This window comes from Chiroxiphia lanceolata, chromosome 8 (genome assembly GCF_009829145.1).
Source record: "Chiroxiphia lanceolata isolate bChiLan1 chromosome 8, bChiLan1.pri, whole genome shotgun sequence".
NCBI lineage: Eukaryota > Metazoa > Chordata > Aves > Passeriformes > Pipridae > Chiroxiphia > Chiroxiphia lanceolata.
The window spans coordinates 28080798-28100086 of NC_045644.1; the positions used below are offsets into that span (position 1 = coordinate 28080798).

The following is a 19289-nucleotide window of genomic DNA, read 5'->3' on the forward strand; positions in this document are numbered from 1 at the left end:
TTTGGTTGCAATTATTTTTTAATGGAAAAGACTAATCAATGTTTTACATAAATATCAATTAGTGACAACAAGTCAGTTGAGTAAGTAAAGGAATACATACCTCCCAAGTTTTAAAGGCCCATAATGAACTGACAAAGTAGCACACAATGACAACTACAAGGAATCCATTAGAAGAGGTGGGCTGCACATCAATCACCTTCATAAAATTCAACTGCTAATCACATCAGGCTATTACTGGAGTAGTCACAGTGCAGTCCTCCCATACAGCAACAAGGACACATTTGAAAGGGACAGTGGACTTCCAAAACATCTTTCTGCCTCCAGCAGAAAGCCCTGGCTATGAAAGTACAAAAGCCTCAAGTGGTTTGCTGATGTTAAGCCCTTTCAGGGTCTGGTTTCAGATGTGCAGTGTCCCCTTCTCAGACTAAAAACTTATTTTTAAACAAATGCACAGGTTTGATCAGACAGGAATGTGTTCACACTGCAAAGTGGTACCAAGGTCAGATCTTGATAATAATTTCTTTTCTACAGGGTTGTGAAGAACTCAACTTCCATTCCCAGGCAGGCTGCAGAAGGGGAGAAGGGGAGGCTATTTTCATAAAGGGCAATTTGTTAAGTGAATAGAAACTGCACGAGAAACTACAAAACTTCAGTTTTTCATGATCCATATTTCCATCTAACATCTTTGCATTCTTTCCTATGGGCTCAAACTGCTAAATATCTGAAGAGGTATTGCTCATATTATGTCCACAGCTATAAGGATGTGAGTTACTGGACCCCACTTTCACATGCATAATCACAGGGAAATCCACAGATTAAATACCTTTAAACTGCATCAGTGGGAGCCACACAGTTTGCCAAGTTAGTATTTCCCAATGAAACAGCATAACATCAATCTGCTGAAAGGCATCTAATTCCCCAAATATTACCTTTAAATATTATATGGCTAAGATGCCTGCTTTGCAGTGGTTCAGTCAATAAAAACTCATTATGAATTACCTAGAACTAGCAGAAACATACACATTCCATTTTACAGCTTTTCCAGTGACATTCAAATAGTTATTAAATGCTGGGGAAACGGTAGGATCTGATCTCTTGGTGAATGAAAATCAACACCCTACCATATTCTCTGAACGGCTCAAAAACTTGCAAGGAAAGTTTTCATTTAAAAATAAGTTACCAATTCTCCTGTTGCATGCCAGGTCCCATAAATCTATGTCCTTTTCAAAATCTGGACTACACATACGCAGCTGGGAGATGCACCAATACAAGATGCAAATGAAGCCTTCAAAGGTGGCAACTGCTCAATAAAAGAAATCGCTTCCAAATACAGCCTAAGTTACCTTGCAATCCCCATAAGCTGGAATGCAATGCATGACAAAGTTGTAGCAGCTGAAAGGAACAGCAGCACTTCTCAAGTCACTGCCAAAGGTGGATGTTTCACAGCACCAGGAAGATTTTGCTTTATACTTGCACTGGCTTCAACATACTTCAAGTGACAACCCATGAAAGAAGATCCTTGTATCCCCATAACAGACAGGAATTTGCCAACACCTCTATAGCATCAGATTGCTTATGCTCAGTGGGTTTACATTTCAGAATTAATCATAACAAAAAGGCATCTTCTGCACCATAACTCTGTTATACGAGTAATCTTTCTTTTTGTTATAATTTTAGAAGAAAAAGCAGACGGCCGAACACAAAACACGAGAACTCAGCTGGCTGCAGTCACGATGTGACTGCACATCACGGTGTGCGACTGATGGCAGGAAGGGGATGATTCGACACTTCCAGTTCTTCACATCTAAACAAATTTAAAATGGGGTTACTCTCTTTGATAAATAGAAGGCAACACTTTGGCAGAAACAACATGTATAAGATACCATGGGGGGGAAAAAATAATACTAAAATTCCTCCTAGAATGAGTATCTTGCCTTTTAGGGTTTGAAGTGCTCCTGCCAAGGACTATTTTCATTAATTTCAAAAACAATGACAGAGTTATTATCAGAAAGGAAAAACGTGATGTCAGTTGTAAATATATTACTGCCTGGAAATGTACACGTTAATTGCACATTCTAGTTCCAGTCCAAGTGTCAATCATTTGAGTGATTTACACAAGAGCATAAATCATTCCTTCTGTGGCTTGTTATCAAAAGAAGAGGAATAATGACAAAGGAGAATGGTCCAAGCTATTGAAAAGGTCTATTGGGAGGAAATTACAACACTGCTAAGCATTACATTTAAAGAACTGAAGATGACCATTAGCTGCCAGTGTCCGTGTTCTGTACCCCCAAGTCATGTTTAGGCTCAGCTGTTCTAACACACTCTGTGCATCCTACCTGTAAAGGAGATCGATACAGCCACTTTTCGTTATCTCCACTGAGTTTCATACAGGCAAAAAGGTCACAAACTGTAGGAAGGCCAAAGTCCTGAAAGAGAAGTCACCTTAATTACTGATCCCCAAACACAAATACATTCTGATTTCTCTTCAAATTCTGCTAAGTGTTCAAAAACAAAACCAAAACTGACTTCTGAGTCTTTGAGATTAATACTGTCTTCATTTAGTATAACATTGTTTTGTGTTAAGTTACTAATAATCATGAAAATATTAAAAGAGCTAAGAAACCTAAAACTGTCACTCAGTATTACCCAGAAGAGCTAGGAAATTGGAAGAGAAGTCATTAGAGAAAGACAGTAAAGCCAGCACATAAGACAGAGCAGTAACAAGTTTATGCTCACTTGTGCTTTCTTGCGCAGAAGCCACTTATCTTCCGCTGGAGGCGGGTTTGCGTTTTCCAGGTCATTTGAACTCAACACCCAACTGTTCACATTCAAGGGGAGGTGGAATGGAGCCAGGAGGTCTAGGAAAGGACTCTTGAAACTCTTGTCTGCTTTTTCCCGACTCGCCTTTTCTTCTGCGCTTTCTGCTCTGTGCTCAGCCTTGGCCAGCCAGCTCGTCAGAGGCCTTTCCAGCAATACTTTCAAGGGTTCTGCGATCTCTGCCGAATAATCCGCTTTCTCCGCACTCACGGGCTCCCCTGTGAGCTGCTGTGTGGGGTTAAGCCAGGTACTGGCAGCAGACTTGCTCTTCTCGTACTCAGGGTCTGGTGTATCTTTCTGGCTGACTGGAACTCCATTTTTATCCTTCCAATCCTTCTTCAGAAGCCATTTACAAAGAGCCTCTTTTCCACAGTTTTCATCACACACACATTCTGAAAAGCTGGCACACAGCTCATTAGCTTTGCACACATCTTCCACTTTAAAGGGGGCCTGGGGATGTTGGAGAAGCCAAGCATTTACAGCAGATGTAGTGGGCGATTTCTTTCCATCAAGATGCTCATTCAGGCACTTCAGATTTCCCAGGTTCTCAATTTCCACATTTTTGATCTGGCTGCCACGACAACTGGTACATGTTTCAGCCTTGAGGAGCCAATCACTCAAATTGCATTCTTCCCTAAAAGGTTTAAACTCACACTTCCACTTCTCATCTGAAGTAGTATTTCCATTTTCTGTGTCAGTAGTAATCAGCCAGTCAGAAAGGTCCATCTCTTCTTGTCCAAGGTATTCCAGTTCCTCCACCTTTTCAATAGTGGAAAAGGATGAGTTGGAAGTAGTGGTGGAGTCCTTGCGGCCAGGGGAGTCTGTCTTCCCAGCAACATCACACTGCTGATTCTGCAGGAGCCAGTTCTCCAAATCTTTCAGATTTCCCCAGGCTTGCTCAGAATAACAAACTTTGGAAGAATTCAAATCCTAGTAAAGACACATTGAAATACATCAATTAAGACTAAAAGACAAAGTTCAGTAACTGTTTGCATAGTTACAGCTTGGAGCATCCAGACAGTAAGTGCCAAAGGATTAGCTGAACATGAAGCAGAATAAAGACAATTACAGAAGGTTTAATTCCCACCATATTCTGCCTGCTATCAGATACTCTGTTTTCCCCTCTGTTAAAAACTAGGTTAAGCACAAAAAGCTTACCTGGCTGGGCTCTGACACACATTTTTGTGTAACCCATTCCTCAAGATTGGTGCTGGGAATATATGGAGCCTGGTGAGCAGCCACGGGTCTGCTTCCCAGTAGCCAGTCTGCAAGGGAAGCACTCACTGTGCCACACAGTGTCTTCTGCTGAGAAACAATGTTGTTGGTCATGAGAATGTCTAATTGCTGAGGCAATCTATGGTGAACATCAACATATATCAGTATTTCTGCACCAAAAGAAAAACCAGTCCCTTCTAATTACAAAAAAAGTAAATCTTCAGTTGCCTGTATGACTTGAAGCCACTGCACTGATTGTTTTGTGACCTCGGATTCTTCAGAGAGCAAATTACAAGAAAGGGAAGCGACAAAGTCTAAAACGCAGAGCTCTGAGATGTGTAACCCAGCCACCACCCTGCTCCTGGCCTCAATTCCCATTACTGACTTGCTGCCCTCCTTCACTGACACGGTGCAGAGCCCAACATAACATTTCCCCATGAATTTCTGCATTAAAAGGAATTGGATAGTTCCAAGTCCTGACCTGACAACATCAAGCAACATTCAATCAAAAAATTCTGACTGACAGTCACCCCCCACATATCCTTTCATAATATGTTCTTGCATGTCTGTTCCTGGAGCAGCTACAACATCAGATCACTGGTGCTCACCACAGCCACTGTTACTGACTACTCGAGCATCTTTAACAAACATAAGTTGCTACTCTAGCTCACATAACGTGCTTGAGTTCTCCTCTTCCCTTTAATGCAATTAAACACTCACAGACACAGGTTCTAATCTTACCTGCTCACAGTTCATCAGGGCACAGTTCTGCCCCGGGAACCAGGGAGAAGCATTCTCTCTCTCTGAGGTTTGCTGAAAGAAAAGTAAAAGTTAATCTCAAACTCCATTTTGTCCAGTTTCAAGGATGAATTCTACAATAAAGCAGAAGTAAAGTGCAGTTACAACTGGTCAGTGCTTTGTGGGTAACCATGTTCTCAACATTTACAAACAGAATGGAGAAAGATTTACTAAAAAATACTCCCTTCAGTTCACTTCCTTTAAGAGCATTTTCTCCAGTAATACTGGAAATATGCTTCTTATATAAGAATCCCAAAACACTTGTATCACAGAAAGTGATAATTTTAACTATTAGTTAAGTGAACATTTTAACTATTACTATCTAAAGAAAACTGTAACATTAATTTCCAGTTGGTGAAATAGAGTAAGAATACAGTAGTCATTCCCTCAGCCTCTGTCAAAATATATTAAAATAACACGTACATAAGCAGATAACTAAACTCAGTAAACTGAGAACTACACGCATCAGTTAATTATACAGCTAAAACCATATGACTCGTGCACAGGTTCCATTCAAGCTTGGAATTTATCACACTACTTTTTGAGGCAAATATTCCAACCCAGGGAAGTCTTGGTGCTTACCATTGTTTTAATTGAACCAAATGAGGTAATAGCCTGGCGAAGGTAAGAGGTGTCAGCCTCAAAATTCAGGATGGAAGACTCTTCTGGTTTAAGTGTAAGACCTTCCAGTCTGAAAGAGTAAGACAACAGTTACAGAAAGGAAAAAAATTACAATTTTCTTCTTCTGTCTTGTTTTGGAAGTCACTCCATTATTTCATACAAAGGCTTCCTAGCTGACTTGGCACTAATTAGGTAAAAAAAAAATATTACTTTCATAAAAGAAAGAGATGCCTATCCATAAACCACAGAACAGATTAAATAGCCAGTAAAACACAAGTTTCATCTCCTTACTTCAGTTGCCATCATCAACTAATATTTGAAATAATCTGCACAAATGAGTACCTCCCTGCTTGTTATAGTCCTGTTTTTCAATCTAAGATTAAAAAAAAAAAAACAAACATGAGAGGAATCATCTCAGACTGCTTCAGGTATCTTATTTCTAGGAACCATTAAAAATGTAGTAATAGTGAGTGAGATCTATTATTAGCTCTATTAAAATTAAAAAAAAAAAAAAAAAATCAGACTAAATTCGTAAGTCCAAATAAAACCAACTGTGTTGATAAAATATAAATAAAATATATTTACCTCTCCAGGCACACTGAGATCTGGTTTGCTAGTTCATTGCTATAGGAGCGTTCCAGCTGATGAATAAGGCAATTGAACTGTCCCAAATACTGCATGGAAGACAAAACACATGTTATTGTTTCGGCTTCTAGGATTAGAACTGAGGAAATACTTGCAAGGACAAAATTTCCTCAAAAATCCAGTGCAACACGTGACCACAAGGCACTTTCCAAGCCTTACCCAGTAGAGCTGCTGTGCCTGCTGCTGCAAGGCCTCCTCCTTGAGCTGCTGGATGAGATCCACCTGCTCGAAGAGCCAGACCTCGCGGCTGCGCAGGCATTCCAGGTGCCGGCTGATGTGGCTGTGGATCTTCGCTTTGACCTGCAAGGCAACACCCACCACTTCTAGAACATCTGCCAAACAGGGTCAACAAACATGTGCTGCGCTGATGACAAAATGCTGTTTGTCACAGGCAGGTGACAAGTACTGCTGGAGCAACTTATTTCTCAAAAACTAACCACAGTCATCCACAGCGCCACATAACTCAAGTTAGTAAAAGTTCCAAAGCTACCTTCAGAGAAGTAAAAAAGAACAGTGTTACTTGCAATATCTCTCTATTCTGATGTTTCAACCAACAGCTTTAGGAAATTCTGCATGCCTAAGCTTTTAATACAGGAATTTATCAACAGCATGACCAAATGACACAGCAACATACTTGCAAGTCTCTAGGGAAATTTCAGATCATCAAGACAACAGTAAGTACTCTGGAATAACAAACTGTCATTATAGTAATGTTAGTTATCAAAATATTTTTTAAAAATAATTTAAAAAATTATTACCTCCCGCCAGTTCTCCTTAATCTGCTGTTCAGCTTTGACAATTCCAGATATAGCTGTTTCCAAGTCCTTCTTTGCTTGAAAGCACTTTGCCAGAGTCTCACTGCTGCAGGAATTTCTATTTCTATCTTGTGGTGGACTCATTCTTGAAGTGTTCCTAAAACACAGTGGAAAAACAATTTCTTAATAGTTTCTATTCCTCTTTTAATGGAAGAGGAAGGGCATCATATGAAGAGCCATCTGCTCTACTTCACTATAAAGGTGAACAAAAAAACCTCAAGACCCTGCATGGATGGAAGTTTTCCAGACACAGAAAAAGCTTTCTCCAGGAGCAACAATGGCCTCTCTAACACCTCGGCCCATGGAATTTGCACAACTGCAGGAAAACCCACAGATATTTAACAACAGCTTCAACCACAGAAGCTTAGGCAATCCTCCCCTGCCAGTCACCTTGCTCTGGCTTTTATGTCTTGCCAGCAGAACTCCAGAGCTGAGGGGCTGATTCGGGGAGGGTTCCACAGCAATGCCAGAGCTGGGGGAGAATGGCCCAGCCAGGGGCAGGAAAAGTTTCAGTCACCCCTTTTTCAGCTGCAGCCAAATGAACTGGCCCCCATAAATCAGAAAATTCCAATACAGCTCCATGAACTGAACACGCAAGTATTGCTCCACAGATCACTCTTTACTAAGCTGCAAAGGCCAAAATTTAGAGCAGCTCCCCATTATTTTTGTCCTGGTCACAGCAGCAGTAACTTACTTCAAGTTACTGTAGCTTCAGCACAGCCTCAAGTAAAAGGGGCTCAGACACAAAATTTCTGCTGAAGTCAGACTGGTAAGAATTCTGCAAGTAAAGGGGAAAAGATAGTATGGGTTTTTTAAAAAAATGGGAAAGATCATTATAAGCATTTTTTCTAAACGGTGGGTGTTTCGTTACTGAAGAGTTTCAACTCTCCTCAATTCCAATCACGGGATTCCTGAAGCACTAATGAAACACTCACAGTAAAGGTTCTATTTGAAACAAGTCCTCAGCAATGACAGCTATGGAATTCCCAGCAGAACTAACTAAAGTGTACACATGCCCATCTAAAATGTCACAGATTTTACCACTCCTCTGGAGGGAACTGAAAAGAGTGTTTTGAATATAAGACGACCATGGAGCTTGTGTTACTGAGCAGCTACTTAGTCTGCACTTTCCAAGCCCCATGGTCATACAAACTGCAACCCAACAATCCTTCTACAGCCAAGACCCACCAGATAGATACGTGTGTTTCAGAGAGCAGAGGGCTGGGAGTGGCTTGCACATGGAAGCTGACAGAAAAAGCAAGGTTTGTTGTGGGGCAGGAGCAGAGGCTGCATCTCCCTTGGTTCCCTCAACACCACGGGCTTCTCGTTTCTCGTGCCCCCAGACATGAGACATGGAGCAGGCACAGGAGCTACCCAAAGACCCTGCACACAACTCAGTCCCATCCTCACCATAACATCTCATCTCCTAGGAAGTGCAGAGCACAACTACAGGAGAAGTGAACTTGAATGTATTTTTTAAGCTTATGCTATTCTATACCAAATTAGACAGGGTGCAGAAATCAAAAATACATCATTCCCCATGCTGCACTATAAATTCTGGTTTTGTCCCTGTATTTGCACATCCACAGGTGCAATATATAATTCTGTAAGGTTTCAAGATCTTCACCATGCTAGCAATGTTCAGTAAAAGGTAATCTTTCTCCTCACAACTGTCCTTAGACTTTATCTTGCTTGTCAACTCTCATGTACAACCTACAGGAAAATGTAACTGGGAGCCCTAGTTCTCAGATGTAATCTAACAAATGTTAATGCAAAGGCAGCGATACACCCAGCCAAGAAAACAAGGGCATTACACACATTAAAAGCTATCCTATACTCACAAGTAAACAACAAAAAAAATCATATTGTTTATTATTTCATTTATTATATTCTTACATAACAACCCAGTCAAAGTCTGAAAGGCTAAATATAACTGCCATATATGCTCACATGGCAGATAATGTACTTACAACTTCTGTGAAAATTATTTTAAGCTCTGTATGTACAAATACCAAGCCCAAAGAATGCTGTGTTACCATTTATGTGTTTTCTGAACTTACATGAGGGAATTGGGCTCAGTGCCTGAAGAAATGCTACTTTTTCATACTCTGCATTAGCAACTTCAGTCAAAATTAAGAAGCTTATACATGCTTCTCTAATGATTTCTGAAACTACTGTTTATTGCTTTTCTGTTTTCTCATTTGATTGCAAGAGACTCTCTCCAAAATGTGTACAGAGAGAATGAATGCTGCCTTCCTCCAGCCAGCCAATTCCTCTTAAAATGGCTGTTCTCATGCTTTGTCAAAAATTAGGCAGTAAAACTCATACGACAGTTGAGGATTAGAGCCAATCCACCCTTCTTTTCAATTTCCACAAGCCTCTAACAAAACTAAGCGGGGGTAACCATCTATTTCCTCGTTTTCCAGTTACCCCCCAATTGCACTGGGAGTTAAAGCCGTTTTCAGTTCCCATGCTCCGACACTACCGGGATCATACACTTCAGCTCAACAGTAACAAAACACAATTACTTCTGCAAGAGGATACGCGGCTGCAACACAGTCACCTTTTTTGGCAATTTCCGTGCCATCTGTTTCCAAGCACACGGGGGTCCCCTCCAGGGGTACGTGACTCACGGGATGCACACCCCCCACCAGCTGAGCTCGCACTTACTTTCCGAGCGCAGGAAGCAATCCCTCAGCGTCCTGTTTATCACGCCGCTCCCATTCCCAGCCTCCCGTTCCGCAGAGGCACGGCCTCGGGAATGCTCTCGGGCGGTCACGCGCGACTGCTCCGCTGCGGATTCCGCCCCAGAGCCCCGCTCGCTGGAGCGGACGGGCCCCGCCCCGGCCCCGAGCCCTTATCGGGGTGGCCCAGCCCGTGCCCCGCCCCGGCCCGGGCACCGCGCCCGCCCGAGCCGCACGTCTGCAGCGCCGGGGAGGGACCGGGTCGGACCCCACACCGGCCCTGCTCCGCTCAGCCTCAACACCAAGGGCCTCCGAGCGTCCCACCGGCAGCTCAAACCGCGAAACCACAACGTTTTGCAACAAACCCGCTGTTTGTTGCAAGTTCGGGAGTGCGGCAATGTGACTTCTCCACACAAGAAACGCAACAAAGCAAACCCAGCGCGTCTTTCCGCTGCAGCCCCCAAAGCTCAAGGGCTGCTGGCCTGCACAGTTCAACCTCCCGTCCGCCCCGGCCATGCACAGCCCAGCAGCGAGGCTCCCCACCCAGCACCGCGCCTGGGACTGCCAGAAACAGGGACAATAGATCGCTCGGGTGCAGTTAGCTCCTGGAAGGACCAAAATGACACTCACACACACACACAGTTATTGTCACATCTACTCTTGCGTCCACAATTCCACACAGCCGAGGAAAGCACACAGAACGGCCTGGGTTGGAAAGGGCCTTGCAGATCATCCAGTTCCAACCCCTCTGCCGTGGGCACGGACACCTCTCACTGAACCAGGTTGCTCAACGCCCCATCCAGCCTGGCCTTGAACACTCCCAGGGATGGGCCACACACATGTACTTGCCAGTACATAATCAGTCAAAATATTATAGCCACAAAACCAAAAATAGTGCCTGAATGAGGCAGGAAGGTGATATTATTGTTCCTAATCATAAAATAACTACCAGTTCTTGCAGGACGATTTTTGGCTTGGTAGAGTTGTCAACACAAAGACCCTGCAGCCAAATCCTGGTCACAGTATTACTTCTCCTGGTGCTCTGTGCAACCTCCCTGGCTGCTTGCCCTCCACCCCCGAGGTGTTACTTCCCATATTTGTCTTTTACTTTACTTGTAGGTCAGAAACTGATGGACAAAAATTTAGCTTTGAATTAAGTATCTGGTGGCGGGGGAGCAGAGGAGGACGGGACAATGCTGCCTTGCCTGCACAGGCTGCAAACAGGCCAGCAGGAAACTGGTTTTACCAGCTTTTCACTTTCAGCACAACCATCCCCGCTGCCCTTGGGAAGAGCATTGTTTTCCACTGCAAATGAGTGTGGAATCACCTCAAAAAGAGAGGAACTGGGGAAAAACTTCTGAAGGGAATGAATCCTCACATCAAACAGGCTCTGTTTATAAATGTGGAATGATTTCTTCCAGTCAGCTGGACAAGGCTGCTCCAAAGCCCTGTCTGACCTGACTTCATGTGGTTTTAAACCCACTGGATTGTTTGAACTGAAATCCCCACGGATTTCACTCTTACCCCACCAAAAAACAGTAGTTCCTTTTAAGTAACTGTCCCAAATTAGGTACGTGGGAGTTGTGGTCAGGGAGTGAAGTGCTATAAGTACACGAGCTGAGTCTCAGAAATTTCCATTTAGATCCAAGCACAACAAGCATTTTGTACAGTACAACATCAGCATCACACGTCAGGATCTGTGTGGAGCTCCTGCTGGGGGGATTATTTTCCCCCAAAACAAGTATATATCATCCTATTGTATAAGTTACAAGCCACATGAAGGAAAAAATCTGGTAGTTCTGAGTAAGAGAGAAAGTGAAACTAACACCTTAAGGAATAGTAATAAAAGTTTCAGGTAATACATTTTCTAAAATTCAGTTAGTTTTTACCTGCCTGCACAGTGTATTATCTGTGCCACAGACCTGAACACCTTTTCAGCCTGTTTTAGCCCCAGAAGAGCACAGTCATTGCACAAAGCACTTGTACAGACACCCTCACAAGAGTCGGGCTCTGTAGAGTTACAAGTCACCAGTGCAGCTGAGACAAGAAGTCTGGTCACCATTTAATTCCATCTATTGTAAATATACGTTTTATGCACAGCACACAAGTGAAATCACAAAGTATCTGAAAACGAAGGCCTGAAATCTCTATGCTGTAATTACTGACAATACCAAAGTATATGTCCCAGAGTGGGAAAGACAAACTGTTATCTTAACAGAGATTGCACATTTCAACACAACTGTCTTCCAGGCTTTTGCATTTAAAACCCCTTGGAAAACAAGTGACAAATCCCTGGCTCTGCCTGAGGCATATGGCCTCAGAGATAGCACTGCCACGCTCTCTGCACATCCATCCCTCCAACGCTGTGCATTTGCAGCGTGGTTAACAGCGGTTTTCACACGACTGCCAGGGAAAAACCCTGCCGTGACTGCACACCTCACCCAAACCCCCGAGGAGGGCAACCTTGTTGCTCTCTCAGCTTTTCCCGTTAATGTCACCCACGAACACCGAGTTTAAAGCCGAAAGAATGCACAGCAGCCCCTCTGGGAGCTCTGGCCCACACCAGTTACCAGGCACCGAACAACACAGGTCTGACAAACTTCCAGCGCCGGCGCGGGGCAGCCCCACCATTCGGGACACTGCTGCTTATGTAACCTCCCAGGAGCGCGGCCGCTCACAAAAGATTTCGGCTTCGCGATGAAAGCAGTGACCTCAAGAGCGCCTGCAGCACACCCTCTCGGGGGCACGAAGGGAAAGCGAGACCAGCACAAAACCCCCGCGTCTTTCGTGTTCCACGTCCGCCCTCCGCCCATTTCCCGACCGACCGGCCCGCGCCAGGCCGGCCCGACCGCGCGCTTCCCGCTGCGCGACACGGGATCCCGCTCGGGATTCCCCACTGGATCCCTCCCGGCATTCCCCTCGGGATTCCCGGCGGGATCCCGCACGGACCCCCCCCGTCCCGCTCCCCCGTCCGCCCCTCACCGCGGCCCGCGCGCCGCTCCCTCACCAGCGCCGTCCGCCCTCCGCCGGCACGCGACACCGCCGCGTGCTCTCGCGAGAGCGCCGGTCCCTTACGCGCCAGCGCCCCCTGCCGGCCCGGCGGAGCGGCGGCGGGGCAGCGGGGAGCGAGAGCGGGGCTGCTCCGCACGGACACCGGGAATGGCATCCAAAGCACCGGGAATGGCATCCACCCGGCACGGCGGGTCCCCCAAGGACAGAATGGGTCTGGGTCTTTCTAGTAGGCGCTGGGAAATTCCCAGGGTGCGCGGCTTGGTTTGGCCTCACACAGCACAGTTCTTGGGTTTGCCTTTCCCTCCCAGTGTGAAGCACAGCAGGACGCTTCCCAGTACTGCCAGCTGGGAAAAGCACCCAGCTACCGCCCGGGCAGGGAGCACTGGTGCTGCCCGTGCTCCAGAGCGCGATCGCCAAGCGCTGTCTTGGCGGGTGTTTGCACAGCGCTGAGAGCCCGACAGAGAGTGCACGGGGGCTTCAAAAGGAAAACGCTTCAACTGGAAAGGGCTTCAGATGGAAATCTGAGTGTCTGTGCGGCTCTGAGCGCATGTGGTACCCGAGTCACCATTTCCCACACATTTCCTCCCCTGGGCACGGACCAAGGAGCCCGTTCTTTTGAACAGGACCTTACCCGTGGTTACCAGTACAAGTAATTTAGTGCTGACCTAAGAGAAAGTGGAAGTCAGATGCCCAGACTCAGATGTGCTGTTAACCCTAGGAACCTGTGTTTCAGGTATTTGGCTTCCTTGTCTAAATACGAAGGAGACACAGGATGTGTTATATAATCCTCCTCTGTGTATTTGGATTTGAGAGGAAAAATAATACCAACCTTGCCTGACCTTGGAAAGCCAGCAGTGCTCGTACACCTGTTGTGTACACCATCCAGTTACACAGTGAGACTGGCCCGAGGAAAGAGAGCAGCCTCTCCTGGGTAGGCAGGCAGAGCAGACAAAGTGGTTTGCTGGCATGCCTTCCATGGGCTTCACCAAGGCCATCCCATAATCCAGGTGGTTTGAGTGCTTTTTGTGGAACCACTCCACAGCTGCTTCACGTGGTACACTCTGTGCATTCATTGTGGTTAAGGTTATGCCTTCCTAGGATACATCTTCCATCTTGCCCTTAAAGGATGTCAAGTAACCATATGCACATTTTAATGGTCTCTTTCCTCCCACCATTGATGGCAGTACATGCTGTTCCTCCCTCAGCCACATCCTGTGCCACACCAGATGTGCCTTTTTACCCAAAGCTGCACAGCATAATCAGCATAAAAAGAAATTTAAAATTATATTAGCCTGAGCAAAGGACAAATTGGTGGTCTGTTAAAATAGGGACAAAGGGTTGGGTAAGAGTTGCAGTTTTACGGGAAAATAAACAAGATGATCTGCTTATGTTCAAACAGCAGTGAAGATGGAGATGTACTGGGCAGTTCCTCAGCACTGTGTTGGCAGTGATCTTCCAATCAGAGCACGAAGAGAAGCATTTTGGATGCATAAAAGGGATCTACATACACATCAGAAATAGTTAATGAGAATAAAAGCCAGCAGCTTTTCCCATCAGAAGTGTATGACACTGTGTTATGCACTCCTCTACCCAAAATTCAGTGCTATTTCTTGCCAAATGGGAATCCTGCCTGTAGTCCTGCAGTGTAAAGCCCATCTTTCCTTGATTCTGCAAAAGTGCTCAGTGACCCCCTTTGCACACTCCAAGTTCTTCTTTGCTTGGCTGCAGTGTGAAAATGAAGAGCAGGGAGAGATTCATCCCCCCACAACCCCAGGAAACAGGATCCTTGATAGAGAAGTGCAAGCTTTTCCTGCAGTCCTTTGGCCTGCCAAACTGTACTACTGTGCACCACCCAAACCACAAGGAACTTGAAGAATGTTCTCTGGTTCGATGATTTTAGAGGAATTTTTATGGTGTTTAGATAATATTTCTGGTTTCTGTTTAGACCGTTCCTCTTTCAGTTACTGCAATAATTTAGTTTAAGAGAATCAGCTGTGTTAACTTCTCTGTTTAATGCCCCATAATGTAATTTCCCTGTTCTGCAATGCTACCACGCAGTTCAGCAGTCCATCCCTGCCTCGTGGAGGGGAGATAAAGTGCAGCACAGGGACAGTGGCACAGCAAGAACGGCACAGTTGGAGGTGAAACCAAATGCCAAGGCAGACTAACAAACTGACGGCTGCTCCTGTCAGGAGCAGCAACAGCCCCAAGCTGGACTATGAAATTCTAGAAGAATCGCCATTGCAGGCGTCAGGGAACCTCACACAGCTCCCGGAGGAATCTCCAGTTTCCTCCGAGCTCTGTTGCTGGAAGGGAGCTGTTTTCCCTTTGTCCCTGCCAGCCCGGGAGCACGGCCCTCCCTCCCACGTATCCTCGCTGACGTCTGTCCTTGGTCCCCTTCCAGGCAGGCTGTGACTTGGCACTCAGTCCCACAGCTGAGCGCCAGATCCGTCCCCAGCCTTCCCCCGGAGCTCATCCCGCCCGTGGCCGCAGCCCGACCCCGCAGCCGCCGGCCCGCCCGAGGAGCGGCTCGGAGCAGTCTGCCCTGCTGAGGGCCGAGGCTTCACTGCCCTGCAGGGGACTTGCAAAGCTCTCTGCTGTATTTACTCACCTTGAATCTTTGCTTTTTGTGTCGAGCTACCTCAGTACCAGAGAGAAACGAAATGTTTTTGAACTCCCACACAAACGGTTCCATATACAGACTGCAAACAGATGTTTTAATAGCCATTTCCTGCACACCACACACAGCCTTCTTCCTTTCTCTAGTTTAGGGATTTCTCATTTCTGCAAGCTTTTTAATTACTATCTATTCATCTGTCCCACTTCACATCAAACAGAAGTACAGACTACACCTAACTCCACAATCATCTTTCATTTAAAGAGGTTCTCAGAAAGGTTTTCTGTAGCTTCTCTGGGCAGTCAAACCAAAGGCAGAACTTACTTCTGGAAGCAGTGGGTACCAATGAGAACTCAGTGTTTGTGAATTAGTGTCCTGCCACAGATGAGAACAGATCTCTTACCTGTTATGGCCCAAACCTATCAATGCAAAAAATAGCAGAAGTTTTAACCAAATAAGTGTAATTCCTGAGCAAAGCAATAGACAAAAGGAACAGATTAACTTGTGATAACAGAAATTATTTCTCTTGTGCAAGTGCAGTTACCAGCAATTGGAGGGAAATACCCTTATTTATATACTAGCACATCATGTATGCCATGCAGGTATTAGGACTCCACACCCTATGCACAGACATGTTGGTAAGCACATACCCAAACATCCAGATGTTTGCCAGCACAGCATCTTTTGTGTGATAGATACCTATGCAAGTAGGTTTTCCCAGGAATCCCACATGTCCTTGGAAACAAAACTACATGTGTAGCCATTTTAATGCTCACCCTGTTTTTTTCTGCTTCTTTTGTTATTAATTTTTCCCTCCAGAAACCCTCCAAAGTTTCAGCTGGTAGATGCATCTGAAACAGCAACCACTACATCTACACATATCCTTTTGCAGAAACAGGAGATTCTTTGATGGCCAAAAATTAAATGTCTTCCCACCTATGAAGGGGAAGGCACACAGGGTTCAGGTATGATGGATAGGTATTGCAACTCACATGTGCTTTACAAATGAGAGGAATGTCCATATGTGCTTTGTAGGTTACAACAGGCTCCATCACATCTTCAGTGACAGCAGGAATGGCTCAACAGCTATGCAAAAATGTGGCAGTACAAAGTGTTATTTGTCAATAAGTGTGTTACTGACTTCATCATCAACCTCTGCCACGACAGTGATGTTCATGTCACTGAAAAATAGTCTTAAAGACGGTGCATACCTTTAATGAGACTTGTCAAGGCCAGGAGTGGGGCTTTGCTTCAGTACCTGATGTAATTCTCCCTGTGGTGTTTGCTGGCCAGTCTCCAATACACAAAGAAATACATTCAATAAGCAAAGTCACATCCCAACAGTCATGCATCGATCCTAGACTTGGTGGCTCCTACAACTTCAAATATTGAGGAAGGAGATAAGTATTAAACACAAATCCTTAATCATGTTCCACATGCACCACACAGTCAATTCTTGAATTACTGCCTGGCACACTTGGGCTATTAAAAATGGTGTAAATTTAAGAAATCAGAACATCAGTGGAAAAGTTTGCCATGCAGGTGTAGAGCTCACTGCCAAATTTTCAGGGTTGAGGAGGCAAGCTTAAACTAGGAGAGATTATTATGAGCCACCTCCAGCAAAAGACAGTTGGCTTCTGTGATGCTTGAAAGGTGGGAAAGCAGTACAGGAAAGAGCTGCTGTGTGACATAGGGTGGGAACCTCCAAATTTAGCATCACAATAGAGGAAAGTACTTTATTTCATATAAAGGCATATAATACCCAGCTATTCCATTTTTCTAGGGCAAAAGTAACAAAAACTGTAAATAATAAATTAATGAGACGAAAATGCATGGGGAAGGCCCAGGGCTGGTGACTCAAGTGGGGTGCTGGCCCCACCACAAACACCTGTTTTTGAACATAAGGGAAGGGCCTCCGGGGAGGTGAAAGCAGAGAAGATGCAAGTCCCCACTTTTTGCAGCCCCAGGCGAGGTCACAGCATCAGTGGTCAGGCACAGCACCAAAGGGCTTACACTAGAAGGAAGGAAGCATGTAAACAGTGTATAAACAATTTTAACTAACCTAAAACCATTTTTACAAAGCTCCAACCTACTGCAGGAAACTTTTCCTATCACAAATATAGACTGAGCCTTTAGTGAAACAGCAGCGTGATTTTGGCCACTAAACATTTTGAACCTCCCCCCCATATATATATACACACACACACACACACACATATATTCCAGTCAAAATTGGAGCAGGAAGGGACTCAGTGCAGGTTTAAAGTATGAGGGCTGTGTAACAGCTCCAGGGATTACTCTTGTTTGAGTGGAAAAGTAGATTGTTGAACAACAGACATCACACAATCAGAACACTTGGGGTATTTCCTCAGAAACACTTGTCTCATCTTTTCTCAAGATCCTCTTTAAGGAAGCAGCTACAGCAGCACAAGACTAAATTAACCCGTAATTCTACTGTTAGAGTGAGGTTGGTGCTAAAAAAAGTGTGAAATTTAGCAAATGCAGATCACTACAAAAACAAGGAAGAAATATAACCCATCATACCATGAATTCAAATTAACAGGTAGGCTTTCCTAAAGTTGGATTCTCTGAGACAATGGCATTTGCAGGATTTTTCAGACAGTGTGAACACAAAATAGCATTTACTTACCTACATGCAGGAATTTCTGCTCAGTCCCAAGCAGGGGCAAAGCAGTTTGCCCTACAACAGCACCAGAGGCGGGACAAGCAAATTACCTATAACCATTGCAAAAAGCCACCAGAGGAGGTGAAAGGCCTGACTTTTCCTGCATGTGTGGTCACTGAGGGTGTAGTGCCTGTGTCAGTGGAAGGACCAGAAACTCCAGCTCCATCAGCTGCTGCTGCCAGGGCAGTACATCACAGGTCAGGTAAAGGCACCCAGGCCTGGATAGTTGTGTGCTTCCTGCACTACAAAGAGCTGCCTGTCAGCAGGTCTGTGTTGGAAAGCACAAACAAAAGGCTATTTGGGAAAGGTTCACTACCCCCCAAACTCTGACTCCATCTCTGCTTTACATTAAAATTGTAGGAGGTGAGCAGGGACCAGAAGATGCAGGGGAGGAGGAGTGGGTGTGTCCTGCCAGGCTGTGCGCCAGGTGGAGCTCAGAGATGTAATCCTGGCCAGCAGCAGTTCACCAGGGCACTTGACCCAGATTCCTTATGTTCCACTATCTTGAACACCACAGGGGAAAAAAAATCTCCCCTTCATCACACCTGTGACACTGTTGTTGCTGGAGCTGTCTTTTGTGCCCAGAGGAGAGTAAGAGGTGGCTGGAACAGGATGGATGGAAGCTTGCAGCACCGTTTCTTTGCTTATGTTTCTCCCCTTTGTTTTCTACGCTTCCTTCCCATCATCTGAGTGGCATAGCCTGTAGTATACTGAAAGCCTGATAATAAGACAGATGACATCTGTTTAGGTCACATCTTAGAAAGGATTAATGCTTCTAAGGACTTACAAGCTACAGCTTAGTACTCTGCTATCTGAACACATGGGCCCTGGTACATGTGATGGCTGTCAGCTCAAGACTCAGCACTTCTACAGCTCAAGAAACGTGGAAGCTGGACATCCAAATGACCATGGCAAAGGATATGCACCATTCCCTTCACTGATGCAGACTGGTAGTAAAAGCCACAAGTGACTGTGTGCTTAGTCTGATGAAGGAGCTCCAGGAGGAAAAACAACTCCAAGGCACTGGTTTTGCCTGGGGCAGGGGTGCTGCCCCACAGAAAATGACAGGCTCATTCCGGCTGGCAGAGGTGGAAAGTGGAGCACACCCATTTTTATACTGAGCTCCCCCTTGTAGAGGGGCAGGGGAGTGGGATGACCCAGACTGTAGCACCAGTAGAAAGCACCACAGCTCCCTCCCTAAACAGGCAGGAAGTATTTGTGGACACGATGTACTTGCAGACTCAAGCAGCCCAAGGCTCTGTGCACAGGCTCATAGGCATCAGATTCCTCTTTTTTTTGCTGAGGGTCAGCTGGATCTTGTGACCTGAGTAAATAACAAGGCTTTGGAAAGAAGATCAATAGGCACACTGTGTTCT

The 19289-nt window shown here is 45.2% G+C and overlaps 1 protein-coding gene across 5 annotated transcripts; it reads right to left on the reverse strand.

Annotated features, from left to right (window-relative positions):
- Positions 1 to 12665, reverse strand: NCOA4 (nuclear receptor coactivator 4). 5 transcript variants are annotated; one of them, XM_032695130.1, is made up of 11 exons: positions 9585 to 9750; positions 7609 to 7692; positions 6858 to 7011; positions 6259 to 6399; positions 6040 to 6128; positions 5416 to 5524; positions 4777 to 4848; positions 3979 to 4125; positions 2740 to 3750; positions 2340 to 2429; positions 1 to 1804 (listed from the first exon to the last, which is right to left on the reverse strand). In XM_032695130.1, the coding sequence occupies exons 3-11, from the start codon at positions 6996 to 6998 to the stop codon at positions 1799 to 1801; spliced, it is 1806 nt and encodes a 601-aa protein (XP_032551021.1). In that variant the 5' UTR covers positions 6999 to 7011; positions 7609 to 7692; positions 9585 to 9750; the 3' UTR covers positions 1 to 1798. The 5 variants fall into 5 exon arrangements, with proteins under 5 accessions (XP_032551021.1, XP_032551022.1, XP_032551019.1 ...); XM_032695131.1 differs by lacking the exons at positions 7609 to 7692; positions 9585 to 9750 and adding an exon at positions 12606 to 12665; XM_032695128.1 differs by lacking the exons at positions 7609 to 7692; positions 9585 to 9750 and adding an exon at positions 12581 to 12638.
- Between the last annotated feature and the right edge of the window lie 6624 nt (positions 12666 to 19289).

What these genes read in the sequence shown, in the direction of transcription:
- NCOA4 (XM_032695131.1), bottom strand. Translation starts at nt 6,998, where the DNA reads ATGAGTCCACCACAAGATAGAAATAGAAATTCCTGCAGCAGTGAGACT. An exon ending in TTAAGGAGAACTGGCGGGAG is followed by an intron (nt 6,400 to 6,857) that starts GTAATAATTTTT and finishes GTTGCCTTGCAG; the next exon opens with GTCAAAGCGAAGATCCACAG. An exon ending in AGGCACAGCAGCTCTACTGG is followed by an intron (nt 6,129 to 6,258) that starts GTAAGGCTTGGA and finishes TCTTCCATGCAG; the next exon opens with TATTTGGGACAGTTCAATTG.